General features: G+C 42.5%; 1 protein-coding gene across 2 annotated transcripts; it reads right to left on the bottom strand.

The window, feature by feature from the left end:
• Positions 1–1659: 1659 nt before the first annotated feature.
• Positions 1660–19504, bottom strand: LOC123491198 (3 beta-hydroxysteroid dehydrogenase type 7-like). 2 transcript variants are annotated; one of them, XM_045221106.1, is made up of 7 exons: positions 19330–19504; positions 15055–15320; positions 11558–11713; positions 10088–10196; positions 5139–5238; positions 2933–3095; positions 1660–2763 (listed from the first exon to the last, which is right to left on the bottom strand). In XM_045221106.1, the coding sequence occupies exons 2-7, from the start codon at positions 15212–15214 to the stop codon at positions 2351–2353; spliced, it is 1101 nt and encodes a 366-aa protein (XP_045077041.1). In that variant the 5' UTR covers positions 15215–15320; positions 19330–19504; the 3' UTR covers positions 1660–2350. The 2 variants fall into 2 exon arrangements, with proteins under 2 accessions (XP_045077041.1, XP_045077040.1); XM_045221105.1 differs by lacking the exon at positions 19330–19504 and having other exon boundaries at positions 15055–15434.
• Positions 19505–20639: the final 1135 nt, after the last annotated feature.

Raw genomic sequence — 20639 nt, 5'->3', positions numbered from 1 at the left:
ATCGACATGCACGACAGCGTGTTCCAGTTCCCGCCAATATCCAGAAAATTCGCACAGCCATTGAAGAGGAGTTGGACAACATTCCACAGGCCACAATCAACAGCTTGATCAACTCTATGCGAAGGAGATGTGTGGTGCTGCATGAGCCAAATGGTGGTCACACCAGATACTGACTGGTTTTCTGATCCACACCCCTACCTTTTTTGTTAAGGTATCTATGACCAACAGATGCATATCTGTATTCCCAGTCATGTGAAAAGTGGCTGCTAGCACCGTCATGAAAAGGGGCATGAGGGAATCCCTACAATATTACGTCTTTCTAAATAGAGAGAACGCTTGGGAGCAGGCAATGTTGAAAAGTAATCTTTAGACTTTGTACTTTTCTTAAATGTAGTTTTGTAATTGACTAAAACAAGCAGAAAACAAAAAAATTGCATTTGTTTTCCCCACAGGCGGCAGGGGCGCTACGTTCTAATACCGACAGGGACTATGTAAAGGAAGTGTAATGAGTAATGTGTTCCATATGTTTCTCGATTTAGTTTCTCTTGCAGTTTCCAAGGTCACCATAGTCACCATGTGTTTCTGGATCTAGGCCGTTTTCAGGAAAGACCTTGTGTTGTGTCTTTGACAGTATCATATTTACCTAAAAAAAAAAAAAAACTTTGTATGAATTAAAATACTTTTATTTGGAATTAAACAAATACAATACAATATTCATTTCAATACAGAAAGAGTATTGTTTCCAAGTCCCGGGAGGCTGCAGGGGGAGGATGGCTCATAAATGGCTGGAATGGCACTAATGGAATGGCATCGAACACATGGAAACCATGTGTTTGATGTATTTGATACCATTCCACCAATTCCGCTTCAGTCCTTACCACGAGCCCGTCTTCCCCTTTGATCCAAGTATGTCTATTGTTTTAAAGGGGACTGAACTTCCTGATTGAGTCCTGGTTTCAATTCTCCTCATTAGGAAATGCAACTGGGTGTCTCGTGTATGTTCGAACGTGGGAAGCATTTGTACTTTCATGCTGGCAAAACAGTACACAGTCACTCAACCGTTTAGATAACTTGAAACAGTCGAACAAGGTCTTGTGTCTAGAAGAAGCCTAGACTAGCTAGCAAGCTAGCCAACTTCTTTCGCCAATTAGCATCAGCCGGCTGGTGTGCCACCGTGGCAAAATTGGTTTGACTTTGGATAGCCTATATCTGGGGCTGGTTAGGGACAGTCAATAAATTACACATGGTAAATGGGACAATATTTTCATGTAACACATCTTTTATAGTTGTCTCATGAAATGCTTTCAATATTTGTATATTCATTTCTTCAATTTATAGTTGGTTTGAGACATAGGCCACTTTCTACCAGAATAGTTGTTTATTGCCTTCAGTTGCTCTTTAAGTTATGCTACTTCTCAAAATGAGAATATCGTCAATAGGTATGGAATATATAATTAACCTTTTCTCTGTCTGAAGTTAAAAATCTAATTGCACTGGCAAATGTTTTTTTTAAATGAATTTGAAAATATTGTTTATTTATTGGCAGTGGATTCAGATTATAAAATCACCTTAGTAGTAATGTATAGCAGGTGATTCATAAAACTCTACAACCACATAGAACATATTCAGACATTTATAATTACAACAATATTCTCTGTGTGCATTAATGCATGTTTAATACTTATTTTCTGTACCAGCACTCTTCTCAACAAAAACAGATCAAGTCTATGTAGTGATGATGTTTTATGAAAAATGTATTGCATTTTAATGTATGTATGTATGGCGAAATATGTACAGCAATGTTTTGCACTGTGTATTGCTGAAGATAGACTCAAAATAATTAATGAGCAGCTTTCCCATATCACATACCTATGCCCTTTTATGACTACAATCACATATCTACACCTTTTTTAAGAAGATGGATATTGCAATGTCCGATGAAGCCCCAAACTATTTATATTGAATGTCCAATGCATAATCTCTTATTAAGGGCTGGGAAGGGTCTCATGTGATGGATAAGTGACCCATTTCAGTGTGGAACATGCCTTTTCATCATTTTGCCTGAGGAGCTACAGGCTAGCCACAAGTAGTGACAGGTAGGAGGACATAACTCAGCTGGAATAACAACATTTTTGAAGAACAAGTGCAGGAGGTCATGGTTCAGGGTTTAAGAGTTCAGGGGTCAAGAGTTCGTTTGCATACATGTAATGATAATACTGCTTATGATGGAGCAAACCTAGTGAGAATATAAATCAGAGAAAGTCCTCTCACTCCTCCATCCATTCCAGGTTATGATGTGTGGTGCATTGGTTCAGCCCAGACCAGGTTCCGCCCAGCAGATCAGCCCAGATCAGGATTCCTTGGGGCCTGCGAAGGGAAATGTGTCCACCCATCTCTGTGTGCGGGCCTTGCACTGGTCCCAGTCATAGAGGGGGCGGTACTGGAAGTGGCGCTGGGCCTTGTCTGAACCCACTGTGAAGGAGGTGCTGGCCACGGCGAGTGTGTAGCGGTTGAGTAATGGTGTGTAGCTGCACACAGGTTTCAGCACCCAGCGGAGCAGGTCATTCAGGCAGGCCACGACCCACAGCACCAACAGCGGCACACGAACCTGGCGGAAGTTGAACCCAGACAGGAACTGCATGTTGAAATCCTCATAACTCTTGTAGGGTGAGTCGTCATAGCAGAAGTAAACCTCCCCTCCAAGCCTTTGGGGGCGCTCTCTCAGGGAGCGAGCAGCCAACAGATGCATCCAAGCCACGTTGCCTGAACAAAAAAGGAGAATTATGCTGAGAACATGCATACCACTAGTTAAGGTGCCATCTTGGTACATAACCAACTGCCCAGTAGAAAATCAGCTAACAAGATGACTCATGATTTCTCTTTAAAGATCTTGTAGGTGTGGCTAGGGATCAGCACGGGTTTCAGGACTCACCTGCATAGACACGACCATGTTCCGTGTCCTGTGGGACGCCTCGAATGATCCAGCCCCCTGTCCTCACACCAATCTCATAGAAGTCCCTCATCAGCTGGTGCTGCTCACCATAGATCCCTGTGGGACGGAGGGAGCATGTGTACAAGCAGGCCCCTCCATTCACCTGGCCAGAGAAAGGAGAGGAACGATGTGGTAACAGAACATTAGAAACTGATGGGAGCGGACGGGAAAGGAAAACAGTCTAACACACAAGGTCACAAGGGAACACTTAAACCGTTTTTTGGCAGAGTAACAGTGAAGTGGAAAAGAATTCTACAATTTATCAGAACTCAAAAATATTCGTTTTTCGCGCAGTAACTGCACAAATATGCCAATTGGCCAACAAATTCTTACATGCAACATCAGCTCCAAAACATTTTTTTCATGGATTACTATAGTACAGTGCCTTGCAAAAGTATTCATCCCCCTTGGCGTTTTTCCTATTTTGTTTTATTTAGATTTCATGTAATGGACATACACAAAACAGTCCAAATTGGTGAAGTGAAATGAAAAAAAATGTATAACGGAAAAGTGGTGTGTGCATATGTACTCACCCCCTTTGCTATGAAGCCCCTAAATAAAGATCTGGTGCAACCAATTACCTTCAGAAGTAATATAATTAGTTAAATAAAGTCCACCTGTGTGCAATCTAAGTGTCACATGATCTCAGTATATATACACCTGTTCTGAAAGGCCCCAGAGTCTGCAACACCACTAAGCAAAGGGCACCACCAAGCAAGCGGCACCATGAAGACCAAGTAGCTCTCCAAACAGGTCAGGGATAAAGTTGTGGAGAAGTACAGATCAGGGTTGGGTAAAAAAAAATATCAGAAACTTTTAACATCCCACGGAGCACCATTAAATCCATTATTAAAAAATTGAAAGAATATGGCACCACACCAAACCTGCCAAGAGAGGGCCGCCCACCAAAACTCACGGACCAGGCAAGGAGGGCATTAATCAGAGGCAACAAAGATACCAAAGATAACCCTAAAGGAGCTGCAAAGCTCCACAGCGGAGATTGGAGTATCTGTCCATAGGACCACTTTAAGCTGTACACTCCACAGAGCTGGGCTTTATGGAAGAGTGGCCAGAAAAAAGCCATTGCTTAAAGAAAAAACATAATCAAACACGTTTGGTGTTCGCCAAAAGGCATGTGGGAGACTCCCCAAACATATGGAAGAAGGTACTCTGGTCAGATGAGACTAAAATAGAGTTTTTTGGCCATCAAGGAAAACGCTATGTCTGGCGCAAACCCAACACCTCTCATCACCCCGAGAACACCATCCCCACAGTGAAGCATGGTGGTGGCAGCATCATGCTGTGGGGATGTTTTTCATCGGCAGGGACTGGGAAACTGGTCAGAATTGAAGGCATTATGTATGGCGCTAAATACAGGGAAATTCTTGAGGGAAACCTGTTTCAGTCTTCCAGAGATTTGAGACTGGGACGGAGGTTCACCTTCCAGCAGGACAATGACCCTAAGCATACTGCTAAAGCAACACTCAAGTGGTTTAAGGGGAAACATTTAAATGTCTTGGAATGGCCTAGTCAAAACCCAGACCTCAATCCAATTGAGAGTCTGTGGTATGACTTAAAGATTGCTGTACACCAGCGGAACCCATCCAACTTGAAGGAGCTGGAGCAGTTTTGCCTTGAAGAATGGGCAAAAATCCCTGTGGCTAGATGTGCCAAGCTTATAGAGACATACCCCAAGAGACTTGCAGCTGTAATTGCTGCAAAAGGTGGCTCTACAAAGTATTGACTTTGGGGGGGTGAATAGTTATGCACGCTCAAGTTCTGTTTTTTTGTCTTATTTCACAAGAAAAAATATTTTGCATCTTCAAAGTGGTAGGCATGTTGTGTAAATCAAATGATACAAACCCCCCCCAAAACAATTTTAATTCCAGGTTGTAAGGCAGCAAAATATAAAAAATGCCAAGGGGGGGGGTGAATACTTTCACAGGCCACTGTATATTTGTGTTCTGTGGTACCTATTTGAGCAGTTCAGTCAAATAGAGAGAAAATAAGTATCTGAATAAAGGGATTCCCTATCTGAATCAGTCTATTAATGATGGTACCATTAAAGGTACCATGAGTTGGTCTGTGTGTGTGTGTGTGTTATTACCGCATCTTTGTATGAGGTGTGATGTGTTAATACAAGTACCTTATTGCCGTTGGCCTCCAGCACCAGTTTCTCTGCCTTGGCCTTGCTCCTGGGGTAGGGCATCTCATGATAAACATTGTACACCGTGTCTTCATCACCTCTGTGCATGAAAGAGAGAGAGAGGAGGGGGGGGCAGGGAAAACATTGGCAGTTTTCATGGTGTTGTTTCTGTGAATATTTTAGCAAAGCCAGTCATGCCGGCAAAGACTGGCAGACATTGTTCCAGGTACTGTGAGTGCTTTAGGTGATGTGAAAAGGAAGAGAATGCCAAACACATATGCAAACCCACAGTGTTTTTGTGTGTGTGCGCATCTGTCAGTCTCTGTCAGCATCTGGAAAATATGTTCAAGTTATCAACGCGTGACCGCTGGCAGGACGATTTCAGGCTTGGCTGGTGATCAACTATTTCCCTCATCCCCCCCCCTCTCTTTCACTCTAATTCCTTGGTATGACTTGTGTTTTTAACTGCATCTGAAATGTTATGACTACACAAAAACATCAAAGCCTCCCAGCACCTGCCAACCTAAAGCAGGTATAACCAGACAGTGCTTTAATAGAAACGTGTTTCTCTAACTCCCTTCCAGTCCACTTATTACTAAGGTGTTGTGTACCTGAGCCTATTACCTAACACAGGGCTCTACCTGTTATTATGATTGAGTTACTGTTGCCACACAGTTTTTCTGACGTCATCACACAGCATTGCAAAGTACATTGGCCTGGCTATGTTCATACTGAACTGGCAATGTGCAGCTTCAATTAAATGGTGCAGATGAATTCTATCCTGTGATGTTCATCATAGCTACTACTGACTGTCATCATCTTAATCACCTACCCACTTATCTTCTTATAGGGACCATATGTGATACGTACATTCCTAAACACAGACAGAGGGCAAGTTCAAATACCAGACCTATAATAACACACAATGACATACACTGAGTTTACCAAACATTAGGAACACCTTCCTAATATTGAGTTGCACCCCCTTTTGCCCTCAGAACATCCTCAATTCATCGGGGCATGGACTCTACAAGGTGTTGAAAGCGTTCCACAGGGATACTGGCCCATGTTGCCTCCAATGCTTCCCACAGTTGTGTCAAGTTGGCTGCATGTCCTTTGGGTGGACCATTCTTGATACACACGGGAAACTGTTGAGCATGAAAAACCCAGCAGCGTTGCAGTTCTTGACACAAACCGGTGCGCCTGGCACCTTCTACCTTACCCCGTTCAAAGGCACTTAAATATTTTGTCTTGCTCATTCACCCTCTGAATGGCACACATACACAGTCCATGTCTCAATTATCTCAAGGCTTCAAAATTATTATTTAACCAGGCTCCTCCCCTTCATCTACACTGATTGAAGTGGATTTAACAAGTGACATCGATAAGGGATCATAGCTTTCACCTGGTCAGTCTGTCATGGAAAGAGCAAGTGTTCTTAATGTTTTGTATTCTCAGTGTATAGGATAACATGTCTGCCACATCAGAGAGGCTGGTCCTTTTGTCTGTGTAAGAGAGGGAGGGATGAAGGAAATGTGCCTTGATGTGGGCTCTGCTTAATGTCCATCATCTACTAGACCTTAACGCAACACTATGACTGGAATGCTCTCTCTCACTTTCATGTCTCTCTAATAATAATAATAATAATAATAATAATAATCTTTCTATTCTCTCTCTCTCTATCTCCCATCTTTCCCCTGACCTGTCTACAGTGAGGGGGAAAAAGTATTTGATCCCCTGCTGATTTTGTACGTTTGCCCACTGACAAAGAAATGATCAGTCTATAATTTTAATGGTAGGTTTATTTGAACAGTGAGAGACAGAATAACAACAACAAAAATCCAGAAAAACGCATGTCAAAAATGTTATAAATTGATTTGCATTTTAATGAGGGAAATAAGTATTTGACCCCTCTGCAAAACATGACTTAGTACTTGGTGGCAAAACCCTTGTTGGCAATCACAGAGGTCAGACGTTTCTTGTAGTTGGCCACCAGATTTGCACACATCTCAGGAGGGATTTTGTCCCACTCCTCTTTGCAGATCTTCTCCAAGTCATTAAGGTTTCGAGGCTGATGTTTGGCAACTCGAACCTTCAACTCCCTCCACAGATTTTCTATGGGATTAAGGTCTGGAGACTGGCTAGGCCACTCCAGGACCTTTTATTTTTTATTTCACCTTTATTTAACCAGGTAAGCCAGTTGAGAACAAGTTCTCATTTACAACTGCGACCTGGCCAAGATAAAGCAAAGCAGTGCGATAAAAACAAAAACACAGAGTTACATATGGGGTAAAAAACATAAAGTCAAAAATACAACAGAAAATATATATACAGTGTGTGCAAATGTAGCAAGTTATGGAGGTAAGGCAATAAATAGGCTATAGTGCAAAATAATTACAATAGTATTAACACTGGAATGCTAGATGTGCAAGAGATTATGTGCAAATAGAGATACTGGGGTGCAAAAGAGCAAAATAAATAACAATATAGGGATGAGGTAGTTGGGTGGGCTAATTTCAGGTGGGCTGTGTACAGGTGCAGTGATCGGTAAGGTGCTCTGACAACTGATGCTTAAAGTTAGTGAGGGAGATAAGAGTCTCCAGCTTCAGAGATTTTTGCAATTCGTTCCAGTCATTGGCAGCAGAGAACTGGAAGGAATGGCGGCCAAAGGAGGTGTTGGCTTTGGGAATGACCAGTGAGATATACCTGCTGGAGCGCAGACTACGGGTGGGTGCTGCTATGGTGACCAATGAGCTAAGATAAGGCGGGGATTTGCCTAGCAGTGATTTATAGATGGCCTGGAGCCAGTGGGTTTGACGACGAACATGTAGTGAGGACCAGCCAACAAGAGCGTACAGGTCACAGTGGTGGGTAGCGTATGGGGCTTTGGAGACAAAACGGATGGCACTGTGATAGACTACATCCAATTTGCTGAGTAGAGTGTTGGAGGCTATTTTGTAAATGACATCGCCGAAGTCAAGGATCGGTAGGATAGTCAGTTTTACGAGGGCATGTTTGGCAGCATGAGTGAAGGAGGCTTTGTTGCGAAATAGGAAGCCGATTCTAGATTTAACTTTGGATTGGAGATTCTTTATGTGAGTCTGGAAGGAGAGTTTACAGTCTAACCAGACACCTAGGTATTTGTAGTTGTCCACATACTCTAGGTCAGACCCGTCAAGAGTGGTGATTCTAGTCGGGTGGGCGGGTGCCAGCAGCGTTCGATTGAAAAGCATGCATTTAGTTTTACTAGTGTTTAAGAGCAGTTGGAGGCTACTGAAGGAGTGTTGTATGGCATTGAAGCTCGTTTGGAGGTTTGTTAACACAGTGTCCAATGAAGGGCCAGATGTATACAAAATGGTGTCGTCTGCGTAGAGGTGGATCTGAGAGTCACCAGCAGCAAGAGCGACATCATTGATATACACGGAGAAAAGTGTCGCCCCAAGAATTGAACCCTGTGGCACCCCCATAGAGACTGCCATAGGTCCAGACAACAGGCCCTCCGATTTGACACACTGAACTCTATCTGAGAAGTAGTTGTTAATGTGCTTCTTCTTGAGCCACTCCTTTGTTGCCTTGGCCGTGTGTTTTGGGTCATTGTCATGCTGGAATACCCATCCACGACCCATTTTCAATGCCCTGGCTGAGGGAAGGAGGTTCTCACCCAAGATTTGACGGTACATGGCCCCGTCCATCGTCCCTTTGATGCGGTGAAGGTGTCCTGTCCCCTTAGCAGAAAAACACCCCCAAAGCATAATGTTTCCACCTCCATGTTTGACGGTGGGGATGGTGTTCTTGGGGTCATAGGCAGCATTCCTCCTCCTCCAAACACGGCGAGTTGAGTTGATGCCAAAGAGCTCGATTTTGGTCTCATCTGACCACAACACTTTCACCCAGTTCTCCTCTGAATCATTCAGATGTTCATTGGCAAACTGCAGACGGGCATGTATATGTGCTTTCTTGAGCAGGGGGACCTTGCGGGCGCTGCAGGATTTCAGTCCTTCACGGCATAGTGTGTTACCAATTGTTTTCTTGGTGACTATGGTCCCAGCTGCCTTGAGATCATTGACAAGATCCTCCCGTGTAGTTCTGGGTGATTCCTCACCGTTCTCATGATCACTGCAACTCCAGGAGGTGAGATCTTGCATGGAGCCCCAGGCCGAGGGAGATTGACAGTTCTTTTGTGTTTCTTCCATTTGCGAATAATCGCACCAACTGTTGTCACCTTCTCACCAAGCTGCTTGGCGATGGTCTTGTAGCCCATTCCAGCCTTGTGTAGGTCTACAATCTTGTCCCTGACATCCTTGGAGAGCTCTTTGGTCTTGGCCATTGTGGAGAGTTTGGAATCTGATTGATTGATTGCTTCTGTGGACAGGTGTCTTTTATACAGGTAACAAACTGAGATTAGGAGCACTCCCTTTAAGAGTGTGCTCCTAATCTCAGCTCGTTACCGGTATAAAAGACACCTGGGAGCCAGAAATCTTTCTGATTGAGAGGGGGTCAAATACTTATTTCCCTCATTAAAATGCAAATCAATTTATAACATTTTTGACATGCGTTTTTCTGGATTTTGTTGTTGTTATTCTGTCTCTCACTGTTCAAATAAACCTACCATTAAAATTATTGACTGATCATTTCTTTGTCAGTGGGCAAACGTACAAAATCAGCAGGGGATCAAATACTTTTTCCCCCTCACTGTATCTACCTCTTTATGTATCTCTCCTCGCAGTACATTTCTCTCGATGGAGAATTATGGAGGAATAGAGACATATGAATTCATAGAGAAATCAGAAAATAATAAACAGTCACATGCCTGATATAATACAGATAAGGGAATATCTACCATATGGGCTAGACAAAAGAGATGGAGGAGAGGTAGCGATTTAGTGGAAAGAGGAAAAATATGCAGATGAAAGCCTAAGGAGAAACCGATAAATTAAATAAAACTCTACCTGATAAAGGGGTCTCCTTTCACATTGGGGCCGACCACCTCCATGCTGCTGGTGTAGACCAGATACTGGATACCATTCTTCACACAGGCATTGATCACATTCACAGTTCCTGTTAGAGAGACGGAGAGAGGAAGAGAAAAATATTGAGAAACATTCTAGAGGACAATAACTAGAGATTATCATTGATTTGATTGCAGAAAGAAAGGGCCAGGGTGTGATGCGGTCAACAGGAAGTGCGTGCAGAACATCTGGTCAGAGATGTTGGCAGACGATGAACTAGCCCTGGATGATAAATGTGTTTTCTCAGAGCTCAACACAAACGTCCTAGAAGGTTTTGAAACATTACATCTGATATACAGTAATTACACTAACTCATACAAACGGCTATACCTGTGAGGAAAATGTTTGTCACAGTTTCCAAGAGACGAAGAGCAGAACTATGGGACAGATGCCCAGATCTGGGACAGTGAGACACCACACCCACCAGACGGGGAACACATAGAATAACCACAAACTGGAAACAAAGTGTCAGTGTAGTTAGTTTAATAGAAACCAGATGACTTGCAGTGGATCACTGGGAGAGCAGCTGATTCGCTTCAGTAATGTGAGTTTGTTGGTAATTCAGTTGCATGAAAACCACCTGACAGGCTGGCACTAACCTTATCGTGAGATGTAAAACCTTTTGAGATGAGTTTGAAATGGCTGTAAAAGACTCATGGCAAGCACACACACACACACAATAACTATAAACAGGCCCTCTCATGGAGACTCACACACACATTTACCCACTACATACACAAATAAGGTCATTATTTCTCTATGTTTATGTTTGCTCACTATAAAACCATTGTTGTAGTTGACACCCGTTAACAGACTCAAGTGGCACTATTATTGTCAGGATGTTCAGAGGAAAACACCAGGCACTATAGGAAGGGAGAGGCGACAGGCATACAGGAAAAACGTGGGTTATGCCATGAATCACTCAAACTCATAGCCTATAATTCTCTGGGCAGGGTTAACTTTAGGGAACACTATTTCATGGGTTTTGGAACAGAGCTTTATTGAGAGTACTATTTCTCCATAACGTTGCTGCTGTTGTATTCATTTGCAGTCAAGACAACCCATCCATCCTTTGTTTGTCTCCTTCTCTCATCAATTATCTCCAAGGCAACCATTTCTCCCTCTTCTTTCCCTTTTCCTTTCCTTCTTCTCTACATATTTTCCATTCCCTTCTTCGTAAATCCTCCTGTGTCTTAAGGCTTCCACACATCGCACCAAGTGTTGATCTAGTGTTTGTCTGCCCACCGTTCAGCGCGCTGTGTTTTAGGGACCACCCGCTGCAGATGTCTGACTGCCAAAAAATTATGCGATTCTACATGTAAAATTGGTGCGCACTCGGTACGCAAATTACATTCAGAGGTGCTAAGTACTCTGGGCCAGTGAACGTTATTGCTGTGTCTGAACCCTTACCTTGAACATTCACAGCCTGGATGACTGTCTCAGGGACTCTGTGCCAGACATCCACCAGGCTGGCCGTGTGGATGACCAGGTCTACCCCCTTGGACACCTCCAGGACACTGGAGTAATCTGTAATGTCCCCCTGCGTCACCACCACCTTTACCCGCTCTGAGGGTGGAGAGACGGGGGAAGAGAGGGAGAATAGATGTTAGGCATAGTGTAAAATAGATAGTTTTCACTGGAATGAGATATCTATAACCTGATCTACATTGCACAATAATACAATTGATCCTAGATTGAGATTGGACAACAAGACATGGACATCATGTACAGAATAATCAAACATATTCTAGTTAGAATGTCTAGGTACAGATGTTGTGTTTGGGGAGGAACCAAGCCTTTCTATGCATGTTTCCATGGCTATATTAATTATTATTTGACTTTGAGTGTTAATTTGTTTCCTCTAAATCGGATCCTACATTGCCTAGCAACCTAACAAGAGCTGGGTCCACTGAGGAACTATTTCTCTCCGTCTCTGTTTCTGGAAAAAATGTAATCTGATGTTGCTACAAAGACCCAATCACCCCATCACAATTAAACGTATTTTCATACAAGTTCTTTATGTTTCTTGTAATACCGGTAGGTGGGTCACAACAAATTCTCACAACACGTTCTTCACAAATGTGTCTTTTGAGAGCAATTGTCTGTTTGTTCTGTCTTTCATTCTTGGAATGATAAGATGGAAAAGAAGCTGCCCCTATTCTCAATGTGCTGTCCCTGGCTTGGCTTATCTAGATCATGGCCTTGAAATATATCTGATGACCGTGAAGCCAGGATGGGGCTGGAGTCCAAGTAACCACAGGAATGGTCCCGACTCTTAAAAAACACACTCTTGCCTTGAAGTCACACTACAGCAGCTCTCTCTTTTAGCTCTGCCTCAGTGGCTTGGTTGTGTAGCACACACTTTGATGATTTCCATTGAACCAAACTAAAGCTAGGGTTTATAATTACAGCAACTGTAAATGACGTAATTACAGGAAGTGAACGCTTCAGTCAACCTCGTTCTCTGAAGTTCACAAGCCCCTCTCTTACTAGGCTACTGTAACTAAATTAGATTATTATTTATTTTTGTACCTTTATTTAACTAGGAAAGTCAGTTAAGAACAAATTCTTATTTACAATGACGGCCTACCCCGGCCAAACCCGGACGACGCTGGGCCAATTGTGCGCCGCCCTATGGGACTCCCAACCACGGCCGGATTGTGATAAAGCCTGGAATCGAACCAGGGTCTGTGGTGACGCCTCTAGCACTGAGATGCAGTGCCTTAGACCGTTGCGCCACTCGGGAGCCGCAGCGGTTCCCACGCTACGCAACATATACACCAATAACAAAGTTAAATTCATGGTTTGTTTTGTTTATCGTTTTAATCACTCATACACCTTCTGTGAAAACATTTCTATGCTTCATATCTAAAGAGAACCTACAGCATGCAAATACTTTAGAAACATTCCAAGCAAAGGCTCAATGTTAAGTTGCAAATCTCATTCAATCACAACATCTTGTTGATCTTTTCACTGTTACAGTGAGATTAGAACTAGACTATGAGCTCTGATTACATAAAGTGTACTATAGGTCTCCCCCTGGCTGGGCTATATGAATACTACCAGCCACCAGGCTTTGTGCATGCCTTGGAATAGCCTACGTCCCTCAAACTCAAGTCTGGACCTCAAAGCCAGCTCCACTGCGTTTTGTCATTGTTCCCCTCTAATCAGGGACTGATTTAGACCTGGGACAACAGGTGGGTACAATTATTAATCAGGTTGAGCAGAAAACCAGCAGGCTCCAGACCTTGTAGGGTGAGAGGTGAATACCCCTGGCCTACATAATGAATTGTATACAAAGAGTTCAATTGAATGCAAAAGCAAACTCCTCCTCAGCCCCTACATCCGCTCAACATGAAAAGCATATTCCCACCAGGGGAAAAATATATATGTTTAGTATTTAAGTGAAAACAAGGTGTTCTAATATTACCTGGACGTAGCCTATGGCAATAGAGGTAAGATACTAACAATGAGAGGTAAAAGACTAACAATGTAAGCCTATATGAGCGATTTAATTTGTAATCAATGCCATGTATTTAGCTCATCAGTCAAGCCACATCTATGGACTGATCTTGTATCAATGAGTTTGGAGGAAGGCTCTGTCTAAACAAACCCCTGACACTCTGTGATGAGCACAACCTTCTCCACATACCGCCCTAACAGTCACCTAACAATCACACAAGGTGACAGGGTGCAGGTGGAGATTCCTGTTATGATGACAGTGACATGTCACAGGTTATGGGAAATGACATAGGCCGGCTGCAGTGTTCAAGGACAGGAAATGGAATTAGGAGGGGTGTTGGCCATCTCGGTGTCCATGACCCCATCATGTTATGACATTGTTCATGCAGGCCAATGCAGTCAAATCAAATGTAGTTATAATGCCCTTTTTACATCAGCAGATGTCAGAAAGTGCTTATACAGAAATCCAGCCTAAAACCCCAAACAGCAAGCAATGCAGATGTAGAAGTGACCTCAGCTGAGTGTGTCTTTTACTATCCTAACATTTCCCTTTCAGTGACATCTGCCAACTCTCATCTCTCTGTCACACTATAGTATGTATATGGCTTTCAGCTCTCCCATCTCTCCCTCTCAGTCCATCTACCTACTCTCCACCTCTATGGCTCTGTTTCTGTAGTGAAGACTGACAATGGAATAGAAGTTTGTACAAAGTTACTCAATTCAATGTGAATGTTATTATGCCTGAGAATAAGAAAGGTGTAAGACAAAAATAAAGGGTGTCAGAAAAGAGAGTTTGGATGGAATACAGCTGATATCCAGAATATATTTGATTGGGTATGTATGTGGGTAAAGGTTTATGTGATTCTAGTCTAGGTTATTTCAGTCAAGCATTTCAATGTGCTAAGGTAGATAAAGACCCTAACTGTTTCACTGAAGAGTTGACACCCCACCTCTTCTCAGGGCATAAACCCCTGGACATTCAAGATTAAAGGTCTTGCCCACATGAGCCGCTATAGGTCTTACTAGGAGTAGCTTAGCCAAAGAATAATTGTCATCATGAATAAGGATTAAGAGTAGCTGAACTTTCATGTTTAAAACTCTACCAGTCCCACAACTGCAAACCAGTTGAGGTGTATGGCACAGGAGGTTGGTGACACCTTAAGTGGGGAGAACGGGCTTGTGGTAATGACTGGAGCAGGAGTGAGTGCAATGTTAACAAATACATCAAACACATGGTTTCCATGTGTTTGATGCCATTCCATTTGCTCCTTTCTGGCCATTATTATGAGCCGTTCTACCCTCAGCAGCCCCATGTGGTGTATGGTTATGCCAATTAAATATGCATAAAACATTATTAGACAAGAAAACTACAGACGGGGTTTGAGCATGTCAGTGAACTGCCAGACATTTACAATTTATGTTTCAAGCATATATTTTAGCTTTACCTGTGCTGTGGCCATTTAAACTTGAGTCGATGTGTTTGTCAAAAAGTCGAATTTCCGTTACCGCATCCTCTTTCTCCAAAAGGACATGTAACAGGTGTTGTCCGAGGAACCCACAGCCCCCTGTGACTACATAAACCAGACCCCGTTCTTTAGTCGACATTCTTCACTGTTGCTAGTTGCTACTATCACTAATTGATGTTTGGTTGATTAGTTACTGAGTCGTCGTTCTTGTTGATCTTCTACAACCCCCTCCGTGATCCAATGTTCTAAAAGAGGGGAGATAAAAAAATGTTAGGAGGCAGGGAGAGCGAGGGAGAGAGGTGCGTTTGCTCCGGTTTGGTAGATGTGGCGACGTGTGGCTTGAAGCAATGAGTGACGTTTTTAAAGGGAAGTGGCCATGCTAACAGCGTTCCCCAACCCACAACCCTCCTCGTTTTTCAACTGTTAGTTCAGTACAGCACCGTCTCCGTTCAATCGAACGTTCCAGAACGTAAAAACGTATTGAACGCAGCCCTGATCGATCTGTACACAGCGATCGTAAACTACTCCCCTTCACTGGGCTTAATTGCTGCCCTTCGACTTTGAACAAACACTATCATCAAAGAAAGGCAAATCAACTAGTTAGGTTTGCTCGTTTTAATGTATGCTAACCATAGAAAGGCTATATGCCACCATGGTTAGATTAGAGTTGATTAGTCAGATTGCAGGGTACAGTGAAATTCTTAAACTCTGAGCTCCAACACTGCAGGTCAAAGGGAACTGAATGAAACAAAATAATTAAATATATACACTACTGGTCAAAAGTTTTAGAACACCTACTCAGTCATGGTTTTTCTTTATTTTTACTATTTTCTACATTGTTGAATAATAGTGAAGACATCAAAACTAACACATGGAATCATGTAGTAACCAAAAGAAGTGTTAAACAAATTAAAATATATTTTATATTTGAGATTCTTCAAATAGCCACCCTTCGGGGGGATACAGAAGATAGCCATATTTGGTAAAAGACCACGTCCATATTATGGCAAGAACAGCTCAAAAAAGCAAAGAGAAACGACAGTCCATCATTACTTTAAGGTCAGTCAATATGGAAGATTTCAACAACTTTTAAAGCGTCATCAAGTGCAGTCACAAAAACCATCAAGCACTATGATGAAATTGGCTCTCATGAGGAACGCCACAGGAATGGAAGACCCAGAGTTACCTCTGCTGTAGAGGATAAGTTCATTAGAGTTACCAGCCTCAGAAATTGCAGCCCAAATAAATGCTTCACAGAGTTCAAGTAAAAGACACTAATTGCTGCAAAGAAACCACTACTAAAGGACACCAATAAGAAGAAGAGACCTGCTTGGGCCAAGAAACATGAGAAATGGACATTAGACCGGTGGAAATATGTCCTTTGGTCTGTAGTCCAAATTTGAGATTTTTGGTTCAAATCGCTGTGTCTTTGTGAGACGCGATGTGGGTGAACGGATGATCTCCGCATGTGTATTTCCCACCGTAAAGCATGGAGGAGGAGGTGTTATGGTGTGGGGGTGCTTTGCTGGTGACACTGTCTGTGATTTATTTAGAATTCAAGGCACACTTAACCAGCATGGCTGCCACAGCATTCTGCAGCGATACACCATCCCATCTAGTTTGGGCTTAGTGGGACTATCACTTGTTTTTCAGGGCTATTTTACCAAGAAAAAGAGTGATGGAGTACTGCATCAGATGACTGGCCTCCACAATCCCCCAACCTCAACCAAATTGAGATGGTTTGGGATGAGTCGGACCGCAGAGTGAAGGAAAAGCAGCCAACAAGTGCTCTGCATATGTAGGAACTCCTTCAAGACTGTTGGAAAAGCATTCCAGGTGAAGCTGGTTGAGAGAATGCCAAGAGTGTGCAAAGCTGTCATCAAGGCAAAGGGTAGCTATTTGAATGTCAGTTTGGATTTGGCTTCAGACCATTCAAATAACTTCCTAAACAAAACGTTATTTTCAGATAACCGTGTCTGTTTCTGGTCTGCTTGTGTTGATGTCCTGCAGTAACTAGCTTGCTAAATCAGCCCTTTCCTAAGCCATGAATGGAGATGGGGATTTGGACTTGTTGTTTTTACTTAATTCTCTGTACAGGCCAATGATTATGACGGCGATTCTGATCTAACCATAAATTAATATGTTGTGCCACTGGCCCGAGAAGATTGAAGTTCAATGTGTAGCCTAGTAGGCTCACGTTAACTAACTAGCTAGCTAACTTAGCTGGTTCATTGTTGGCCATGCCAGGCAGTTAGGCTAGCAAGCATTTTAGTTAGGTAACCTATGACAACAAAAACTAAGTGTATGACAGCGCCATAGACCGATTTGCCGACATGAAAGAGAGGAGGATGGCATTGGCGTTCAACTAGTCTACAAGTAGGGTGAGTCAACATGTTTTGTTTTACTTGCGCACACACACACACAGAAATCAGTTCCATGGACAGCCACATGATATTTAACAACATCGATTGGACTAAATTGTTTTCGTTATCTTTAAGTTTGTTTTCAGTGTATTAAACTAAGCATATATAGCCTTGTTGATTTTATTATGTTCAAATGTGTAAGTTGAATTGGTGCTGGAATGGCGGAGGCAGTGCTCCTGTTGTCTTTGTGCTGACTTGCGGTAACTCTGTGGTTCTAAAATCAGTAGTTGTTTATTTAATAAACTGTTGAAAACGTTAACTTGCTTGACCATGCTGCAGGTGATATAACTGTTTGTTACATGCAATATTTGCTTTGTGGACTTCACACAGATGTTGCTCTCCAGTTCTGTGATTAAACAAACAGTATGTGTAGTTGAATTTATTCCGCCACTGTGTGACTGTTGTCTTTTTGTTGTCATGGCCTTATTGTATATCAAGGTGGCGTTTTAACTAATTGCTATAGAGCAAACAACGCAATTATCACAACATAGGTTGTAATATGGCTTTTTTACAGGCTTGGCTTGCTCAATGATTTTACCCACGCACCGCTACTGCCTGTCAGTCTGGGGCAATGAGGGAGACAGCCCCAGTGATCTGAAAAAGTATTGCTTCCTTTCATTCTTTCTCTCTGACTGGACTGGATTGAATATCATATAAAATGTCAGAGGAGATTGTTCTTCTCCTGTTTAAACAATATGGCCATTCATCCAACATCTCTCTGGGTCCATTCTTTGTCCTTGATCCTTCCTCCAAATCGCCGTTGCAATAATGGCCTTCTTGAACAGCCCTGTAATTGATAAATCATGCACACAGCAACCTTTGAATTGACAACATATTGTGCTACAGATATTGTACTAGCATAGGCCTTCATGGAAAGTGACACACATGGTATTGTACTTCCATTCCTTGCAAATTTCCAGACAGTCACATGATTCACAGACAAGTTATCTATAGTCTCAGCTGCTGACCGCAAAACATTGTCATTGCCAGGTTAAATGACAGTATATTACTCACAGCGCGGAATCAGACAGTATTTACTGGTTAAACACCAACAGCCTCATAATACCCGTCCTGAACTTTAAGTTACCATTGATCATCTGCTAAACAGTCTCACTGATTTGGTTGAATGTGGACTATAATTGATTTTGACGATCTAGATCAACTATCAATGAAGATGGCAAATTATTATTTTAAAATGCATTTGTCACAAAGTGCCCCAAAAACAACAGGCCAAGCTTGTAAGTGTCCTAGGTAGGGAGAAACCTCACAGAGCCATTTCTTTAATTTTGATGGCCGCTAGATGCTTCAAAACAAAGTCAAACAGATACAATTCCAGTAAATAATTTATCCATGGTGTTTGGGTTATGCTCATTCAATTATGTATCTCCCATGAGGCTAAATGGATTAATGATAAACATTCAATAAATAATAATTTAGCACATTTCCCAGCTGAGCACTACCCACCCTAATTATGGTTTTACAACTTTGGCTTCACATAGTTTTGTAAATTATTTTACATGATGCAACTTTACAGACAGACAATCATGTGGAGAAGAAGTATGCATTTTCTGAGCTGGTTTTCAGTTCTTTTTTTAACCTCATGAACTCTGTGCTTCTATAACAAGGGTGATTGAACTCATGTTAACCAATATGTACTTATGCAAACCCAGTTCCATACTAGGTCACGTCTTCCTTATTCGTGTTTCCTCCTTCTCTGACACTACATTTTGCATCTATTTCTCTCTCGCTCTCACACACACACACACACACACACACACACACACACAGGAAACATATCGTTTTTCAGGTTGAACTTGACTGACAAACGTACCTTCTGTTGTCTCCTCTCTATGCACGAGGGCATTGCCGTTTCCGGCAAGCCTGCAAGTTCCTGTACGCGTTCCACTATGCACACTCACCCTGATGACATACAGTATAGTACCACACAGGATAGGAGAAGACGATATCAAAAAGACTACTATGCATTACAAAATCCCTTTGTAACAGCTATCCAACAGGGATCAGCCATCCAGTAATTGTCCGTGGTTGACGACCCTATATGGATATTCCGCTACGGACTCGTACCTCCCACCTGAAAGCTAGATTGCAGATAATGATTTAGAAAATGGAAATCTAATATCCCATAACTCTTTGCGACACCCGGGACAGCGCTGGTCCAATTAATTTGTTTATTGTCCGTTTGTATATTCAGAGCGTTTCGATCTCCGGAGCGTTCTGACCTCACAACCCAATTCAAGGCCCAAGCTAACTGGCTAAAGTTGGTTAGCTTGCTAGCTAGCTACTTCCAGATACAAATGAGAGAACCTCACTCTGACCATTTTACTCACCCTAGCAGAGCTGGGTAGGCTATTTTATAATATGCCATTTAGCAGACGCTTTTATCCAAAGCGACTTAGTCATGCGTGCATACATTTTTTATGTATGGGTGGTCCCGGGGATCGAACCCACTACCCTGGCGTTACAAGCGTCATGCTTTACCAACTGAGCTACATTTGAAAATCTTGAAGAACGATCTGGCCTTAATGGCCATATACTCTTATAATCTCCCCCCAGCACAGCCAGAAGAGGACTGGCCACACCTCAGAGCCTGGTTCCTCTCTAGGTTTCTACCTTTCTATGGAGTTTTGCCTAGCCACCGTGCATCTACATCTGCATTGCTTGCTCTTTGGGGTTTTAGACAGGGTTTCTATATAAGCACTTTGTGTCAACTACTGATGTAAAACATGTATTCTGGTACGCCAACCTTGTGAAAGGGACAAACTGACACATTTTCATGTTAGTCAAAAACAACTTTATATCGAAGGAGTGCCTTTGATTTGACGGCCTGCACATGTGCAGTTCCGCACGAGATGACCGTTAGACCCAATGACGTATTTCTGCGCATGAGCTTCAAATCAAATCAAATTGTATTTCTCACATGCGGCAAATACAACAGTGGTACACTTTACCGTGAAATGCTTACTTATGAGCCCTTTCCCAACAATGCAGAGTTAAAAAGTAACAAAAATTAGCTAAATAAAAAAGGAAATGGTAACAAAAAATTATGAGGCTATAAGAATTACCAGTACTGAGTCAATGTGCAGGGGTACCAGGTAGTTGAGGTAATATATTTACATGTAG

This window comes from Coregonus clupeaformis, chromosome 7 (assembly GCF_020615455.1).
Source record: "Coregonus clupeaformis isolate EN_2021a chromosome 7, ASM2061545v1, whole genome shotgun sequence".
NCBI classification, from domain to species: Eukaryota; Metazoa; Chordata; class Actinopteri; order Salmoniformes; family Salmonidae; genus Coregonus; species Coregonus clupeaformis.
The sequence above is the reverse complement of the archived record's forward strand: the minus strand, read 5'-3'. Positions and strand labels throughout refer to the sequence as shown.

What these genes read in the sequence shown, in the direction of transcription:
- LOC123491198 (XM_045221106.1), bottom strand. Translation starts at nt 15,214, where the DNA reads ATGTCGACTAAAGAACGGGGTCTGGTTTATGTAGTCACAGGGGGCTGT. An exon ending in CCAGGCTGTGAATGTTCAAG is followed by an intron (nt 10,197 to 11,557) that starts GTAAGGGTTCAG and finishes TCTCTCTAACAG; the next exon opens with GAACTGTGAATGTGATCAAT. An exon ending in ACATGGTCGTGTCTATGCAG is followed by an intron (nt 2,764 to 2,932) that starts GTGAGTCCTGAA and finishes TTTTTTGTTCAG; the next exon opens with GCAACGTGGCTTGGATGCAT.